The 19684-nt window shown below is 46.6% G+C and overlaps 1 protein-coding gene across 1 annotated transcript in view; it reads left to right on the top strand.

Annotated features, from left to right (window-relative positions):
* Positions 1-19684, top strand: part of TPK1 (thiamin pyrophosphokinase 1) — a 551786-nt gene that overhangs the window by 55132 nt on the left and 476970 nt on the right. Inside the window, exon 2 of the mRNA XM_060247753.1 lies at positions 6160-6234. Within this exon, the coding sequence (XP_060103736.1) occupies positions 6160-6234 (75 nt within the window). The remainder of the gene's footprint in view (positions 1-6159; positions 6235-19684) is intronic.

Genomic DNA, 19684 nt, shown 5'->3' with positions numbered 1-19684 from the left:
TCAGTCATTCCTGATCTCTTGATGGTGGTTTAGAGATCTAGAATAATGAGCTAGCTCACGCATTTCCTCTCTTTTTTACTCTCATAGTAATTCTTCATTGTTTCCCCTTTCACCATAAACATAAACCATGGTGTGGAATTTGTCTGTACTGAAATGAATCCTAACCAAGGTGTTACAGTCTGCAGTTCAAATCAAACCAAAGTATTTATTGTTGTAGCCATAGGCCATAACAACCCAGCAAACCTCCCAACGTATACAGTTTACTTCTAGCCATAAAAATTAAAACATTAAAAAAACATAGTAAAATACAGAACTATGAACAAAATTTAAAGCATATATAATAAAGCAACGTGACAGGATGAGACTATAACTTGGCCAAAATTCTTGTATAGGTGGCTGTGATTGTCTTCTTCCTTATTTTTGCTGCTAAAAAGATGAAAGGAGCCACCTTAAGGGTAACATCTGGAATGGCATCAGCCGGTAAAAACTTAATACATTCCCCTTCTGATTTAAACTTTGTGAGAAATTGATTCAGCAATTGCACCCAACTTAATGCCACCTTCCACTGTCTTGGTAACCAATTCCGAGGGACACTCCCAAGGCCTCAGAAATGGGAGGAGAGGGGTTTTGGCTCACCTAGTCCTCCTCAACCTCCTCGCTGGCTGATCCTCTCTCTGTGCAGCCTGAGTCACCAGTTAAGCATCCACCCCACACACACTGTTGTCGGGAACATCCTTTTATCTGCTGCCCATTTCTGTTGCTCCCCCACTTATCCACCTATTGGGTTCCTGTCCTGTCCCCCTGGCCCAGGGAACCCCTGTTGGCCCAGGTAATACTCTCTCTCCCTGGGCTTCTTCACTTCTGACACTCCTGAGCTTTCCCTAATGGAGACAGTGGTGGAACCACGAGGTTCTGGCTGTCCCCTCATTCCGTCTCTGTCCACTGGCTGGTTGCCTTATTTCGTATGAGCGTTGCTGAGTCTGCCACTTCCTGGCTCTTGCCCTGTTGTTGGGGAGAAGGCCTGCCAATTGGGGCAGGTCCATCTGATCGTCAAGGAGGAGTGGCCTTCTACCCCATTCTGACCTCCTCCATTCCCTTGCACCTCCCAGCTGCCGGGAGACCTGCAGACAGTGGGGCTGGATGCTGCGGCTCTGTTGCTGCCACCTCTACCACCTCAGCTTCCAACATCTCCGGAGTCAGGGCTCTGGCCCTCGCCCCTTCTCTACACTCTCCTGCCTGCGCCGCTCTGGATCTTCATGCCATGATGGCCTTTAAGTTTTGTGTCTGTACCAGATCCTATATGGACATCGTATTCTCTCCCAGTCTTCTTCCCTCCCTAAAATAAATTGCCAGTAGTTTTTAACTCAATGCTGGAAAGGTATTTGGTGATCATCTTAATTTTTTGTACCTGCCCTAGCTGGAAATGATCAAGCGCAGGCAATGCAAATGGAATTCCTGATTTGACTTAATCAGAGCTACATTACGCAAGCACCCCAATAGTACCTGGAAATTCCTCTGGAGCCTACACTGACACTTCCCACTTTATAGCCATACAGCCTTCGAAATTCGTTATCTTGTGACTATCAAGGGCTTTTTTTTGTAGCAGGAGCTCCTTTGCATATTAGGCCACACACCCCTGATGTAGCCAATCCTCCAAGAGCTTACAGTCGGCCCTGTAAGAAGAGCCCAGGAAGCTCTTGAAGGATTGGCTACATCATGGAGGTGTGGCAAAAGAGTTCCTGCTACAAAAAAAGCCTTGGTTCTCAGCGTGCATCCATGGGTGCTATAATGCCTGCTAACACCTTTGTTGGCGCCCACAAACTGTTGTCAGAAAGTGGGTGGAGCTATGTGGGACTTTTACTCAGCAGGGCTTCTGATTGGCTATTCAAGATCAGACCCTTCTCTTGCGGAGAGTATCCATGGGAAGAGCTGGACTTTCTGTTATATTGTGGATTAGTTCAGTTCTCTCAGGCTTGAAGAAGACTGTGACACTTGAAATTCTGTCCACTCCGCCTAGAGAAACTGGCTCATTTAACAAGATAGGGTCTAATTCACCTCATTTGCCTCTAAACATATTCTGGGACTAGCTGGGTCTGCAAACAAATCAGTTTCTAATGCATGGCCTCCAGGAATTCAGAGACAAAAATAAGGACATCTTTGCAAGGGAAATAGCGTGTTGGTAAGTAAGAACTCCTGGAGTATAGGTGAACATGTCTCCCTGAGGCAATGAAGAATGAGGCTACATTTCCACACAAGGGCGCAGATAATTAGGAAATGCTAAGTCCCGTTGCATGGACCCCTAGAAAAAAGTACAGATTTACTCTCTGGAGTCCGAATGTGAAATACTTTGTAACTTGTGTCTAAATATTTCATTCCCTCGCCTTCATATTTTAGGGCAGCAAACTCTGAATGCCCTTTGCACAGTCAAAAATGAAAACTAAACTGTCTTTAAATGTATCTTAGGACAAGCATTTCTTTTAGGGCCAAGGCAACAACCTGCAAATGGACCATGATTCAAGGTGGAACTGAATCTTGTCCTCCCATCTGTTAGCAACTAATTCACCTGATTGACACAGAGCAAAGGGGCAGCAGATGTAGCTGGTCTCATTAGGTAACCCTCCTCCCCGGAGTGAAGACCAAGAGTTCTGCTGTTTAGTTTTAGTTTTTATATTTTTGTGTGTTGGGAAGTCATTGGGACCCCTGGCGACCTGAAGGAGATTCAGAGAGGTAGCTGAATAAAGCCTGCCTCTGCTCTCCCAACATATGATATTCCAAGGAGGCCTCCCGTCCAAGTATTTGCCAGAGTCGACCCTGCTTAGCTTCTGAGAGCTGATGAGATCGGGTTTGCCTGGGCTATCAGGACAAGAGTTCTGCTGCTGCTGGCCTCAGTTATCCCAATCTGTAGCTGAGATTCAAAGTGGGATCATGAGAAGTGAACTCTTGTTTGAGAACAAAGCAAGTACAAACCTTCTAGTTATGAATAGTTTCATTTTCTGTTGGTTTTTTATTGGTAACGTAAAGCACGCTCCTATACATTTTAAAGGGGTGGGGTTGCCAAGCCTGAGTTGGAAAATTCCTGGAGATTTGGGGGGTGGAGCCTGGGAAGATTGGGTTTGGGGAGGGGAGGGACCTCACCAGAGTCCACCCTCCAGAGCAGCCATTTTCTCCAAGGGAACTGTTGCCTGGAGATCAGTTGTGGTCCCAGGAGATCTTCAGCCACCACTTAGGTACTTCCATTAGTCTGAGTCAGCCAAGGCCCTTGTTAGGCATGTTTTGCCCCAGAGAGCATTTACTGAGAGCCAGTTTGGTGTTGTGGTTAAGTGCACGGACTCTTATCTGGGAGAACCGGGTTTGATTCCCCACTCCTCCACTTGCAGCTGCGGAATGGCCTTGGGTCAGCCATAGCTCTCTCAGTGCTTGTCCTCAAAAGGGCAGCTTCTGTGAGAGCCCTCTCGGCCCCACCCACCTCACAGGGTGTCTGTTGTGGAGGGGGAGAATATATAGGAGATTTTAAGCTGCTCTGAGACTCTGAAATTCAGAGTGGAGGGCGGAATATAAATCCAATATCATCATCATCTTCTACTGTAGGGCCAGTTGTTTCTGCTGATTTGAGTGTGCTTTTTTAAAGTCTGCATGTTTTAAAATTGTTGTATGTACTTTTTAAGTGGACTGGTATGTTCTGTAGGTCTCTGCTGAGACCAGCAGTGCAACCCTATGCAGATTTATACCCTTCTTAAGCCCACTAAACTCAATGGATTTAGATGGATGTGACTCTCCTTAGGACGGCACTCTGGGTTTCGTTGTGTCAGATCATCATCCTAAGCATCTTCTTATTGGAGTCCTTTTAAACTCCTCTGCTGAATTGTCGTAAACTTTCTTTGTTTGTTCATGAGGGCTGGAAGCCCCAGGATACCCACCATGGCTTGGTAGCATGGGGAAGGGGGGAAAACGAGGAAAAAAAATTTCTTTCACTCTGTTGGCATGACATTCCTTCTGATTTGAAGCTTGGATGGATGTCATTGCAATAGGGCAATGCTCCAGGAAACCATAGAGTTTCAACAGCATCGTAGAGGGCTGCTCTAATCCAATAATATCACTTCCGAGTTTGTGCCAGTAGTGGTGTTGCGCCTTTGAGAAAGCCAGTTTGGTGTAGTGGTTAAGGGTGCGGACTCTTATCTGGGAGAACCGGGTTTGATTCCCCACTCCTCCACTTACAGCTGCTGGAATGGCCTTGGGTTAGCCATAGCTATCGCAGGAGTTGGCCTTGAAAAGGCAGCTACTGGGAGAACTCTCTCAGCCCCACCCACCTCACAGGATGTCTGTTGTGGGGGGAGAAGATATAGGAGATTGTAAGCTGCTCTGAGCCTCTGATTCATAGAGAAGGGCAGGGTATAAATCTGCAGTCTTCTTCTTCTTTGGAGCGCCTGTAATTTACATATCTCTGCCCCCCTACCCAAGCCTTCCACCAGTTGCTGTCACTTACTTGCCAACCCAGTTGCTCACAGGTGTCCCATAGTGTTTGGTGGAGCTTACTCACAAGTAAATGTATGTACCCTGCAGTGTCAACATGTTTTTATTCATTGTATTATAGATATCCTTCCTTTCCTCCAAAGAATAGTGTTGTAACTTCACAACAGCCCTGTAGGTAGATTTGGCTGGGGGAAAGCGATACTTTGCCCAAGACCACTCAGTGAGTTTTGGAGCTTCGAACCTGAGTTCCCTGCAGCTGCACATTGCACGGCATGGCTAAATTCACAGAAGCGAGAAGATCTGGAAATCTAATATATCTTATTAATTAATTTTGGATTATGTACAGTGATTTGGACTGTGTACACTGATAATTTACAACATGAAATGAAGTCCCATGTGTCCCTATCATAGTTTTAGGCTGAATGTCAGCAGATTAGAAAATTATATTAAATATATATTGTGTCTTGGCTTCTGGTAATTAAATGCAGCGTATTAAATACAGCGTACATGTTCTCTCCTAACGTGTATAAAACTTAAAGCCCCATAAAGACGTGGGGGGATTATCTGGATATGGTTATCGGGCACCTGATCCAGCAACCTTTGCAAAGCTTAAGAGATACGGGCCTCACTGTCTGGATAAGAGACCTCATGGATGCCCTACTTCAGTGATCCCTGATACAGTGGGCACCATGTCTCTTACTGGTGTGTTTCTTGGCCGCTCTTGTTTCTTCCCCAAAGTGTCTCTTTAAGCAAACAGCAGATCCTGACTTTGCTCCCCCTTGTTAGAGTAGGAGGTATTTCAGAAGATCTCTTTTATGTCAGCGGGGAGCACCCATTTGGAAAAACTCCTTTCATCATAGGAGGATGTTCAGCTTGGAACTTCCTAACGTGTTGTGGAACCTCTCAGTGATCTGTAACTGAACCCAGCCTTTTGGGCATCCATTTTATGACTTGTCCCAGCATTCCGGCAGCCATTTTGTTGTGGCCTCCTCAACCTATTCTCAGAATTTGAAAAGACACCACAGGTTCAACAAAGTTGGGGACCCCCTGTGTTTTCTTGAGTTTTGCAGTGGATGAAAGGTGGAATTCTAATGTAACAAATGATGATAATCAACCTGTGAAAGGGGAACAAGAGCAGAATCATATCCACAGGCTCCGACCTTCTCTAATTGATCTGTATCCTGCATTTTTTCAGAAATTGTGCACATAAAAAACAATGTGGATATTAGTTCCATGTGCTAGAGCTGATCAGCGCCTGGAACTTTGGGTAGAACCAACATACATGACGCTCCTCATGCATGTTAATTATCACCATATTTAGTCATCTGCACAGAATTAAGGTTGTGCCTGTCTTAGGGCCAGAAAGAAGAAGACTGCAGATTTTTACCCCGCTGGCTCTCTGAAGCGGCTTACAATCTCCTTCATCTTCTTCCCCCACAACAGACACCTTGTGAGGTAGGTGGGGCTGAGAGAGCTCTCTCAGAAGCTGCCCTTTCAAGGACAGCTCTGCGAGAGCTGTGACTGACCCAAGACCATTCTGCAGCTGCAAGTGGAGGAGTGGGGAATCAAACCCAGTTCACCTAGATAAGAGTCCGCATGCTTAACCACTACACCAAACTGGCTCTTTCAAGGAGGGATGAGAGAATCGTGAGTAGCAAAAATTAATGATTGACACCATCTCTCTTGCAGAAAATGTGAAGATTTGTCTTCTAATTCTTAACCAGCCTTTGGACAGAGGTCATTTCCATCACCTGTGGAGCAGAGGTAATAAAGCTTTGCCGATCTCCCGATTTGCTTATTTTTGCTGAATTGATGCTGGCTTTGATGTTCTTTTTCTCTGTTCTCTGTGGCACAGCACTGGCTAGTTTTCAGGGGATTGTTGGGAATCTGGGACAGTGCGCTCACTGAGGCGGATCTCTGTTACGTCATTTCACTCTGCAGCTGGGAACTCGCACGTCTGAATATCCTCCCTGTAGCCCCTCCGTTCTAAATTACCGAACATAGAAAGTTAGCATGACGGGGAGAAAGGTCGGCAAGAAGCTTTCTCCTTAATATTTAGCTTTCTGCATGAAGAGAATGTTTTGTATGTAGAAACAGTCAGTCATGGGAAATAACTAGCTCCCAGCCTAAAATGGTACCGTTGAGACACAAGTTTACCACCTCACTGAGAACTAGGCCAGAAAACGATGCCCTCTGTGGTGTGATATCGCAACTGTGCTCATCAGGGTCATTTTGTGGAAAAATAGGTGGCGGAGCTCATTCGCATAACTCATTAGCATATGCCCCCTCCCCCAGCCAAAAGCAACCTGATACAAGAAAGAAGAGCCCCAGGTGAGCGAGGCCTGATTGGACTGGCTAGAGATCCAGCCAGCCCAAGCAGACCTCACTCACCTGGGGCTCTCCTGGGTGCCCCCCCCCTCAGTCAAAAGGCCAGCAAGCCACCTGCTGCCCAAAATCACATAAGAAGTGGTGAAAGGGTGGCGTGGGCTTCTCCAGGGGTTAATGAGGGCTGCTGGGGATGTGGCAAAGCTCCAGGTAACTGGCTGGCTGCCTGCTCTCCTAATCCAGGGATTGTTATGCAGCTACACCTACTATTCAATGGACAAGGTCGGTGGGGAGGAAGAGGGGGAACCCTCAGAAAGGTTCAGGAACTGCGCTCCTGTGAGCTCCTGCTGAATCTGAGGCCTGATGCTCATTATAGGCAAATGCTGCATTTCTTATATCAGAGGGTCACTTTATGGACTGAGCGGGTAGGGAAGGATATTTGTGGGGGAAATAAAAGCCTCCCAGTATTTCAAGATTCTTAAGTTTCTAATAAACTGTAGTGAATCAATGCTGCATTTAAAATTTAAGGAGGGAAATGTGATTCCAAAGGTCATCAAGCAGTAAGCTGGTTTAATTACAAGAGAAGAGAGTTTGTAACCTTTTATCATCCACAGCGGGTTCCTTTCTCTCTCAATTTTTCCTTCCCTGATGGAGTTTTGTATGATCTGAATAAGCAACGCAGAGCTCAGAGCCTTCGGATATATATAAGTCATAAGAGGCTTGCAGCTATTTCCTCTTTCCACGGGAAAATCAATGCCAGGTCGGAAATCTCGCCTTCAAGATTCTTACAATATTTCAGAGCAGAGCCAAAAGCCTCTTTCCAGCAGTCATTTATTGAGTTTCCAATAACTGGACAAAATTGAGAGTGGGGCTGCAGCAGGATCTTCAGTGTGATTAAGAAAACAGTAAAACTTGGCTTGTTGCAACTTCCATCCCAAAAAAAGTGGTGCTGTTTTTGAGAAGCAGTGGAATGACGAGGCTGGGTTTGCATCTCGGTGCTCTGTTGTTCAGGAATAAGCCCCTTTCATCTTAGTGGGAAACACAGTAAGAACATAACAGAAGTCATGTTGAATCAGGCCAGTGGCCCATCCAGTCCAACATTCATTGTCACATGGTGGCCAAAAAACCCAAGTGCCATCAGGAGGTCCACCAGTGGGGCCAGGACACTAGAAGCCCTTCCACTGTGCCCCCCCCCCCCAGCACCAAGATTACCGAGTATCACTGCCCCAGACAGAGAGTTCCAACAATACGCTGTGGCTAATAGCCCCTGATGGACCTCTGCTCCATATGCTTATCCAGTCTCCTCTTGAAACTGTCTATGGATCGCTTAGGCTAGCCCAGTCTCACCGGATCTCGGAAGATAGGCAGGGTCAGCCCTGGTTAGGAGTACGGATGTTTAACAAAAACAGAAACGCAGTTTAAAGCGTAAGCACAATACGAACGAAAACTGTGTGGCAAAAAATCTCTCGGCTTGGCTTCGCGAATGAAGATTTAAGAAGGGTGCAATAGTCCACGTCTGCTGCAGGCTCGCTGGTGGCTGACAAGACCAATGCGGGACAGGCAGGTCCGGCCACAGTGGCTGCAGGGAAAAGTCTGATTTAGGGTTGGTGCTGTAGCAGTGCGATTCTTCCTCAATCTCAATCAAAAAAAGGCAAAAAATAAGCGGATGCTATTAACAAATTGAAAAAATTAACAAGTTTGGTCTGGATAGCATTCGTTGCTGAGAAAACAGCAAAGGCAATAAACATGCCAGAATTGCCTTTCACTAATTTCACTCTTTTGACGGAGATTCTAACTTTGTACTATTTTGCGTGCTTAAGCGCTACCCAGAAGTTATACGTAGCACTGCTCACTGCACCCCCTTTCCTTGCCTGACCATTGCACATGCAAACGAAAGCTTACATTCTGAATAAAACTTTGTTGGTCTTAAAGATGCTACTAGATTCCAGCACTGTTCTTTCGGCATTACTGCTGTGCGTTAGAAAGCTGCTGTGATGATAATTGCCTAAATAGCTGTGAAGTTCTGTGCAGACTTACTCCATGCTAAGTCCACTGCAATTGATAGTTTTGGGCCGGGATATCTCGGTGTAGGACATTTCCTGGGACATAAGCCCCACAGAACTCCAGGCTAGGCCCAAGAAGGCGAGAAAGGAAAGAAGAAGGCAGCAGGGAACAGGTATCAGCTCCAGGGAGTGGGGTGAGGTGGGAAGCAAGACTGAAACACAGCAGAATGACCCATATCAGAGAGGTGTTGGGAACCATATCTCTCTTTGTATGAGGAGAGGTCTCCCACATTCCTTTGGTTCACCTTGATCGTATCAGATCACATTTCCTTTTGGATTTGAAGAGGATATCCTTAATCGGCAGGGCCTCTCACTCTGTAAATTTTAGTGGGCAAAACTCTTTGTGTGGCCAACCGTCTGTTTCCTGAAGTTCTACTTGGGTCCCCCAGGCACAGCCTTTGTCTGATGGTGAGCGTGCTGGGAAAGCTCAGTCTTGTGGCAATGCAAGCATCTCTGTTGGCAGAAATATTGGAAGACGCCAGAGCAGTGGCCCCCAGCCTTCTTGGCCCCAGGGACCTGCCCGCCCACCGCGGTCCCAGAGCCGGCAAGGTGGGGGCACCAAATTTGACCTCCCCCCACTGCACCTCCTCCCCTCTCCCCCTGTGGCAGCTCCTTTTCCCTCCGTTTTCACAAGTTTAAGGCCGGGGAAGGGGTGGTGAAGCGCCTCCCCGGCTCTTTAAAGGCTGACCCCGTGGCAGCAGCAGCAGCAGCAACCCACTGAAAAAGCGGTCCCACTCTTGCCTCCTCCCCACTTCCTTCCTGGGCATGGGAAGGAAGTGGGGAGGAGGCAAGAGTGGTGTCACTTTTTCAGCGGGTCGCTGCCACTGCTGCCGCAGTTTGCCCTGCCGATCAGCTGACTGATGGGGGAGGTCGGCCTTTAAATAGCTGGGGAGGCGCTTCACTGCCCCTTCCCAGGCCTTAAACCTGTGAAAACAGAGGGGGAAGGAGACGTCGTGGGGGGGCGGCAAGGCTGCGCAGCCTGGTTGTAAACAGGCCACGGACTGGTACCGGTCCGTGGTCTGGGTGTTGGGGACCCCTGCACCAGAGGACGCGTGTTAAATAGTGAGTTCAGCCAGCTCTCAGTCAAACAAGAATGCTTTATTAGCGAGAACTGTCACAAGAAAACACAGGCAACACGGCCGAGTATATACAGTTTGGAAATGTTTAACCACGCCCCAGTGGCAGGCACCAGCCAATCTAATTCTGCTCTCCAGGATCCTTCATTTGCATTTCCTGGAGAAATGCCTCACACGCCAATTGGCCAGTACCGAGGGAACGGCCAATCGGAATGTAGGCATCAGGATCCTGGAGAGCAATGGGTGCCTGCTTTGAGCTCAGACCAAACAAACTTTAACAGCACTCACTACATAACAGTGCAGACCCACTAGTTGACTGCAGGGTGTTGGTGTGTTACTTGATTGCCAAGATTGCCAAGGCTCAGTATTGTCTTTGTGAATTGACAGGGAGAGGTCTCCTGTGTCACCTACTGCTGGTTTGAGATGTCAGGAGCCTGCAATCCACAAGCTAAATAACTCCGTTTCAGCCCACTTGCAGTTCACTTTCAAACTGGACTTTGCCAATTCACACAGTAAAATGCAGTTAAAAGGTGCATTGAAAGTGGATTGAAAACTGCATGTGAACTGGCAGAGATTGACCAAGAGAGAGATCTTGGGGTGGTAGTAGATAACTAACTGAAAATGTCAAGACAGTGTGCGATTGCAATAAAAAAGGCCAACGCCATGCTGGGAATTATTAGGAAGGGAGCTGAAAACCAATCAGCCATTATTATAATGCCTCTGTATAAATCGATGGCGTGGCCTCATTTGGAGTACTGCGTACAGTTCTGGTCACCGCACCTCAAAAAAGATATTACGGCATTGGAAAAAGTGCCGAAAAGGGCAACTAGAATGATTAAAGGGTCGGAACACTTTCCCTATGAAGAAAGGCTAAAATGTTTGGGGCTCTTTAGCTTGGAGAAATGTCGACTGCGGGGTGACATAATAGAAGTTTACAAGATTATGCGTGGGATAGAGAAGGTAGAGAAATAAGTACTTTTCTCCCTTTCTCACAATACGAGAACTCGTGGGCATTCAATGAAATTGCTGAGCAGTCGGGTTAGAACTTATAAAAGGAAGTACTTCTTCACCCAAAGGGTGATTAATGTGTGGAATGCACTGCCACAGGAGGTGGTGGCGGCTACAAGCATAGACAGCTTCAAGAGGGGAATGGATAAGCATATGGAGCAGAGGTCTATCAGTGGCTATTAGCCACAGCTTATTGTTGGAACTCTGTCTGGGGCAATGATGCTCTGTATTCTTGTTCTTGGGGGGGGGGGGGGGGCACAGTGGAAAGGCTTCCATCCCCACTGGTGGACCTCTTGATGGCACTTGGGTTTTTTTGGCCACTGTTTGACACAGAGTGTTGGACTGGATGGGCCATTGGCCTGATCCAACATGGCTTCTCTTATGTTCTTACATTATTTAGCATATGTGCTTGCAGTTGCAGCCTCTTGAACCCAGCTCATACTGCCTACAAAGCAAATGCTCTGTCATTGAGGCACAGACCCGCCCCCAAATGAAACCATTTTAAATGATTTATTGAAAATAATATAATAACTTCACCCAATATTGTTGATTAGTTAGATTTAAACATGGCAAAATTTGCTATGCAGGCCATTAAAATCTGGAAACAAGCCATCAACAGTTAGTCAGCCCAAACAGAAATTTTAATTATTTTAATTATTTAATAGTATTTCACTTTTAATACTTCATTGACTGATATTGCTGATAATGTCGGCATGAATTTTGATAATTTATTGCCTGATATGGAATCTTTTACTTCTCTTTTATGTATTTGGTCAATGACTGTAGAAATTAATTATGTATGTAAGTATGATTAGTTAGATTTTGCTTTTTGCTGAGCTCCAACTTCTCCTTACACAACTCCTGGCCTTTCTCAAGGTGATGGGCTGGATCCAAGCACACTTCCTCATCACGTGGGTATGTGACCCTAGGTTTTCTCTTCTTGGCAAAAGCCTCTCATCTGTTGCTATGAATCTCAGAAGTACTGCTTGTTGTACCAGCAAGTGATCAGCCATGTCTTTAGATCAATGTTCATGATCAAAGCTTGCAAGATGAACAGCCCAGTCCTTTACCTGTTTACTCAGAAGCAGGACTTTTTTTGTAGCAGGAACTCCTTTGCATATTAGGCCACACCCCCACACACCCTGATGTAGCCAATCCTCCAAGAGCTTACAGGGCTCTTAGTACAGGGCCTACTGTAAGCTCTTGGAGGATTGACTACATCAGGGGTGTGTGGCCTAATATGCAAGGGAGTTCCTGCTACATAAAAAGCCCTGCTCAGAAGTAATTCTGTAGTTGAATTCACTGTAATTTACCCCAAAATGAGTATGCATAGGACAGCAGCTCTAGAACATGAAAAAGCTCAGTGAAGGGGCAAGCTTTCACTATTGGGGAATTCTTTGGGAGGGCATTATTGTTGATAACAAAGCAGTCTTCTTCTACTGATGCATGGTAAAGCTAGCCAGCCACCATATGCAAAGAACTTGAAACCAGAAACTACCTGTCTGCTGCTATTTTCATTGCACTAATCTTAGGTATTAAAGTAGAAATAAAATGTTATTCTGTAACTGAATAGCACACCATTAGAGGGATAATGTTGTTACATTAATCTTGTTTTAGCATTAGGTGAACTACAGATGTAATGTACACTTTCTCACATTCACAGAATTGGTTGTGCGTGTATCTTCTGTACCTTTATTGGGTATATTTTCCCAGCTGATTTTTCTTTAATCAGAAGCCCGGAAAAAGGACCTGAAAAAGAGCCATCTCAGATTAAGATCTGGCACTAAAAGTTGCTACACAGCCCAGTTCTATGTGTGCTTACTTGGAAGTACTTCTGTGGACTTCAATGAAGCTTACGCTCAAGTAATTAGAGGGAAAAGGCTGTGGGTCGGTGGTAGTGTATCTGCTTGGGGTGTAGAAGATCCAGATTCAATCCTCAGCATCTCCAGTTAAAAGGCGTAGGTAATGGCAGGTGATGTGAAAGACTGCTGCCTAACAGCCTGGAGAAACTCTGCCATTCTGAGTAGACAACACTAATCTTGATGGACCACGAGTCTGATGCAGAATAAGGCAGCTTCATGTGTTCAGTTAGAATCATAGAATCTTAGAGTTGGAAGGGACCCCCTGCACAATGCAGGAAACTCACAAATAACTCCCCTTAAAATCACAGAATCGTCATTGCTATCAGTTAGCCATCTAACCTGTGTTTAAAAACCTCCCAAGGAAGGAGAACCCGCCACCTCCTGAGGCAGCCTGTTTCACTGAGGAACCGCTTTAACTGTCAGGAAGTTCTTCCTATTGTTGAGCCGGAAACTCTTTTGATTTAATTTCAACCCACTGGTTCTGGTCCTATCTTCTGGGGCCACAGAAGACAATTCCACACCATCCTCTATAAGACAGCCCTTCAAGTATCTGAAGATAGAATTATAGGCAAAGGCCATTAAAAGGTCACTAAGGGAGGGGCTGTGGCTCAGAGGTAGAGCATCTGCCTGGCATGCAGAAAGTCCCAGATTCAGTCCCTGGAATCTCCAGTTGAAAGGACCAGGCAGTATATGATGTAAAAGACCTGCCTGCCTGAAACCCTGGAAAGCTGCTGCCAATCTGAGTAGACAATATTGACCTTGATGGACTGGTCTGATTCAGTATAAGACAGCTTCATGTCTGTTTATGTGTGCGTTCGGATAGACTAAATAACTTACACATTAAAAATGGTGCCAGAGATCAATTATACATATTTGTATTAATATGTATCTGGGCCTTTACACTGGTTCTTCTGATGGTCCACATTCTGTAGAACTTTGATAGAAGTTATGGAATAAAGGATGTCCATTTATGTCCTGTAGAGTTGTGTTAAGATATATTCCTTCTGCATGAAACGTGAAGTTGCCCTATCTCAGTGCAGACCATTGGTCTAGTAAGTTCAGCATCATCTACTCTCATTGGCATCATCTCTCCTGGGTCTTAGGTAGAGGTCTTTCACATTAACTACTCTCTCATCCTTTTAAATGGAGATTCCGGGGACTGAACTTGGGACCTTGTGCATGCCAAGCAGATGCTCTACCACTGAGCCACAGCCCCATTTCTATCAGTACATGCACCACAGTCAACCTGGTTGCAATTCCCCAGTTGGGTGCAGGGGATCCCCCAGTTTGGAGCCACTTTCCCTGCTTCAGAACTATCAGAAAGTGTGTGTGTGGGGGGAGATAGAATGGCCACTGGGCACTCCATTATATCCTATGGAGACTGGTCCCCATAGGGTATAATAAAGAATCAATCTGTGGGTATCTGGGACTTGAGGGGTGTTTTTAAGGTAGAGGCACCAAATTTTCAGCACAGCTGCTGGTGCCTTTCCTCAACCTCCCCCCCCCCAAGTTTGGAAAAAAAAAATGGGTAGAGGGTCCAGTTCTATGAGCGCCGAAAGAAGATGTCCACTTCCTCCGTTATTTCAAATGGAGGGAAGGCATTTAAAAGGAATACAATTCTTTTGGATGTGAGCGCAACAGCCAGAACTCGCTTTGGAGTTCGATTGTGCTTTTTCCCTCTCCTCTCCCGGAGTCTCCGGGTAGGTCTCCTGCTGGCTTGTCAGCCTCCTCTGGCAACCTTGGTTAACCACTGTGTCCATACCACGCCCATGTGGACCACGCTAAGGCAACTTCTCTGCCATATGTGGAAATCTTAAAAATAAAATGTTGTTTGCTTAAAGAATTGGTAATTAGTCTTCTGTGTTATTTAAAATAAGTAGGAAACAATGAATAATTAACAGTTTGCGATGCTTTGATGTGCTGAACCTTGCTGATCTTTAGCTCAGAGTGGCAGAGACTTGCTTTGAAGTGCTTGTGGAAAACCTAATAGATGATTACAGCAAAAATATACATTTAAAAAAAAAAATGGAGACCCTTGTGGCGCGTTCTGCTGTTGGACTGAAACACAGCTCTCGTTAGGCTACTTGTATAGTTAGAAAGGGGGAAGTATTTGATAGTATATATCTTGTCATCAAAGGTGTTTTTTTTTTAAAGATGTTTGGAACATGTGGCTAAGGGGATTTTGAGCATCACCTGTGCAAAAATCGGGCTGAGCCGGGGTGTAGAAGAAACTGACATCTCAAAGAGTTTATTTTCATCTGTCTTGGAAATAGCCCTTCCAAAACTGTATTTCTTTAACTTTGGCCATAGAATAACTTTATAGAGCTGCAAAGGACTCTCCAGATAAAAGAATGCTGATGGAAATTGTAGTGTTATAGGATGGATTCTGTGGATCTTTTTGGCTTGCAAGAGCACTCTCTGCTAGGCAACGGAGACTCATCTTGCTGCAAAACACTTGGGGAAAGCAACTTGTGCCTCCACTCCCAAAATGGGACTGCAGGATCCAACCTTGCATTCTCTTCTCAGAGTGGGACACTGGCTATAATGCTCTTCTGCAGGGGCGGCCAATGGTAGCTCTCCAGATGGTTTTTGCCTACAACTCCCATCAGCCCCAGCCAGCATTGCTTTCTTTTAACACTCTTCCACAAACCCGTCCCTAGTTCCATAAGAATTGGATCTCACTGTACAGAGCTGTAAGAGATAAATGCTGCTCACCAGGGGTCATTTCGTAGAAAAAGAGGTGTGGGAGCTCCTTAGCGCAACTCATTTGCATATACCACACACCCCTGGAAGGTGTACTAAGTTATATCAGCTCAGCATCTACCTTAAAATGCTTCTTGAATTATATTGGTCATGATAAAACCTTACTCCCCTCATACTTTTTCAATTACTTCCTCCTATGTGGCCACGGTGGCATAAGGAAGATTTCCACCTGTTTGCTTGATATGTTTGGGTTATTTTCCCATTTTTTGGTGGGGAAAAATATGAGAAAGTCTGTCAAATCTTAGAGTTCAGTAACATTCTCCTAAGGGGGTTGATCAGCGAAGCCCAGAAGCAAGTATTTGGGGAGGAGGTAAGAAAAAGAAAGAGCACAATAAAATTTAGAGATTCTGGAGCTCCACTCCTGTGAGCTCCTGCCCAAAATGAGGCCAGCTGCTCACCAAGTGTACCACCAGCAAGGCCAGCTCGCCCTCTAGGCAAACGAGGCATTTGCTTAGGGTGCAGGGAGGGGGGCACCGAATTGGGCTCTCCATCCTTCCCTGTACCCAAGGCAAATGCCAAGTTTACCTCCCCCCCCCCGCCATCACCTCGCCGCGCCACCTCCTTCCTCCTTCCTTTCCTTATGCGCCACCCAGGAAGGAGTGGTGGAGCGCCTTCCCGACCTTTTTAAAGCCTCCCGCTGACCAGCTGATCGACTGGTAAAATGCTGCTGCTGCCCCCTCCCTTCCCTTCTGCGGCACCGCGCTCCACTGCCCCCCCCCCCTGCCCTGGCGTGCTCCGAGGAGCGCGGCAAGAATCGGCCCTACCCGCTTAGACTCGGCCTGGGCCTCTCAGTGCTCTCAAGAGAGTGCTGGACGAGGTTTCACTCCTCCCTCACTTCCGCTAGAAGTGAGAGCGCTGAGAGGCCCGGGCCAAGTCTAAGCGGGTAGGGCCGATTCTAGCTGTGCTCCTCTGAGCATGTCGGGGGGGGGGGGCGCGGTGGAGCGCGGCGCCGCAGAAGGGAAGGAAGGGGGGGCAGCAGCAGCGTTTTACCTGCCGATCAGCTGATCAGTGTGTGTGGGGGGGCTTTAAAGAGGCCGGGAAGCTTGGCACTCCACTGCCCCCTCTTGGGCGGCACAGAAGGGAAGGGGGGAAGGGAGGAGGCGCCATGGAGGGGTGGGGGTGGGGTGCGGCAGCCGGCGAATCTGCCTGAGGTGCCATGTGCCCTAGGACCGGCCCTGACCACCAGTAGTATGGAGCCTCTCCATGCTAGCTTCCCATCTTCTCGGCCATCCCTGTTGCTGGCAAGAAAACTTACAGTGCAACTGGAGGTGCCCATTTAGTGTAATATTTTCAAACCTTACAGACCTTGCCTAGCCCGGTTGCTATGCAAAAACAGTTTTTAGCAGTCTCCACATGGGATTGGGACTTCATTAAAATGTGCAGCAGCCTGCCGCTGTCTGTTTTAACATCCTCGACTTCTGTAACTGCATTTGAAAGATCTTGTTTCCATAACCACAGGTTACTGGAGCTCCACTGCAGTGAGAAGTAACATAGAGTGTGTTGTAGGCAACGTAATTTCTTGATAAAACAGTAGGGCTCTTTTTAAAGGGATGGATCCAGTTGTTGATTTATGCAAATCCTTGAGAAAAGCACACTGTTTCTATATTTATACCGGCCCTGGCTTCAGCCTTTCAGTTTTATCTGCATCGTTAATAGTTTTTGAACACGGATTGCTATTTTATGGGCACTTTGCTCTGCTGTCAACACGAGACCTTTCAGGAGTCTGATTGTTTTATAACTTTGGCTCTAATAAATGAAGAACTTCATCATGGAATGTTTAACTAAGCTATAACGGCCACAACTTTATTGAGCTTCTTGATTGATAGGAGTGCCTTTTGTGTGTATGCTGCCTCTAGAAAACCTTTCCGTTCATTTTAATTGAACGAGGCGCACTCGTTTATTTGCGGTCGCGCTCAAAGCGGCTGACTATTGCACACGGAAGGTCAGACCAGTAAAACTATTGCACGCGTATGCATCTCTCTCAGGGTCGGTGTATTCGGATCTGAAGGAGAGGGGCTTCTTTTCCTCAAGTGAGCTACGTGGCAGTGATGGTGATGATAATGTAATGTTCAGTTCTATCACATACACTGCTTTGAGGAGGACCTGTATAGCTCAGCACTCTGCTTGCATGAAGTCCCGTATTCAAACCTTGGCATCTCCATGATCTCAGGGAAGAGAATTGGGCTCATCCTCTGTCTAAGAATCTAGACAGCTGTTGCCAGAGACAGAACTATGCAGGGCCGGCCCCAGGCAGCCTCGGTGTCTGCCACCCCCTCTCCACGCCTTGCTGCCTCACCCCCCACCATGGCACCTCCTCCCTCTTTCTCAATATTTAATGCCTGGGATCGGGCGGTGAAGGTGCGTGATGTGGGGGCAGGCAATGGCAAACCACCTCTCAATGTCTCTTGACCCGAGAACCCACAGGGTCGTCATAAGTCAGCTGTGACTTGATGGCTCTTTCCACCAATACTAGGAGGTTTGCCCTGACCCAGAAAGCCCAGACTAGCCCCACCTTATCAGATCTCAGCTACTAAGCAAGATCAGCCAGGATTAGTATTTGGATGGAGACCACCAAGGGATTCCGCGGTCTCTACCCAGAGGCAGCCACTTCTAAATGTTTCTGGCCTTGTAAACTCTACGGGGCTTGCTGTAAGTTGGCTACAACTTGATGGCAGAACCAAAAGATGTTTAGCAGTTTTGAGGCTTAATGATTTAAGGCTGAAAAAATCTGCGCAGTTCATATTTTGTGGTGGGCTGAATAGCCAGTCTTTGCTCCACCATGAATTCAGATAAAAATGCATTTAAAAAGAACAGTTTTGCCTTTCAAGCTATATTTCCCACTATCTGGAAAATCCAAAAGCTTGTCCAGATCCTACCAAAAAAAAACCCCTTTAGGAATGTCAGGGTATTGTGGGATCCCCTGATGCATTAACAGCTTATAGGAGGGGTGGCCAAATTGCGGCTCGGGAGCTACATGTGGCTCTTTCACACATATTGTGTGGCACTCAGGGCCGTCACAACCCCATTGGCTAGCTTGGAAAAGGCATTAGAAGATTCTCTTATAAATACAAAGCTTTTGCAGACGATATAGTGTTTATACTGGAGAATCCGATTCAAGTGTCACCATTGTTGTTAGCCAAGATAAAAGAGTATGGAGAACTAGCAGGATTGTATATAAACAAAGAGAAATCAAAATTCTTATGTAAAAATATGTGGCTGCTATGTTAAGCAAGTTTGGCCACCCCTGGCTTATGGGTACAGAAGAGTCCCAGAAGTCCCCTTCTCCCCTTCCTTGAATAACTTTGCTACTTACAGAAATCTCAGAAACACAGACCACTGCAGAAATCTTAGACCTTCATCCCTGCAAAGGCAGAGGAGGTGAGATGTTGGGTTAATGCACTGGGTTCTTCTGCAGTTGCAAAGGAGCTGCCTATCCATTGTGCTGGCAGCGGATTTGGTGGTGGTGGTGGGAGCAGAGACTACACCTTTGAGTAGAGGAGTGACATGTATTTCCAGAGCAGGAATAGGCAAACCAAACCATGCATTCCAAAGAGATGCCCAGCAGACCATTCCTCTCCGCAAGCAGGGCTCCTTCTCTTCCTGGTCAGTCGAGCTGAGCACCACTGAGGACAGTGGCCTGGGAGAAGGTGACAGATGTGACTTATGGTCATCTTTGGCTTTTGGCCACACACAGAAGTGGCTGTGTTGAACACGAGCTGAGGGTTGGGCTGCCCCCATTGTGTTTAGCGAAGCACAACCGTCGTTTCTTTCCATTATTCCCTAGAACACCAAGATTGTCGTGTAGGCATGGCGTTTGTATGTGCGGGGGCACTTGTAGATTGCCTATCCTTGAATTAAAAGGTAAAGGTAGTCCCTTGTACAAGCACCAGTCATTTCCGATTCTGGTGTGATGTTGCATGACAACATTTTCACAGTTTTACGGGGTGGTTTGCCATTGCCTTCCCCAGTCATCTACACTTTCCCCCCAGCAAGCTGAGGACTCATTTTACCGACCTTGGAAGGATGGAACCTTGAACTGGCTACCTGAACCCAGCTTTGGCTGGGATCGAACTTAGGTCGTGAGCAGAGCTTGGACTGCAGCTTGCCATGTTGTCTA

Source organism: Heteronotia binoei, chromosome 10, assembly GCF_032191835.1.
Source record: "Heteronotia binoei isolate CCM8104 ecotype False Entrance Well chromosome 10, APGP_CSIRO_Hbin_v1, whole genome shotgun sequence".
Taxonomy (NCBI): Eukaryota; Metazoa; Chordata; class Lepidosauria; order Squamata; family Gekkonidae; genus Heteronotia; species Heteronotia binoei.
The sequence above is the reverse complement of the archived record's forward strand: the minus strand, read 5'-3'. Positions and strand labels throughout refer to the sequence as shown.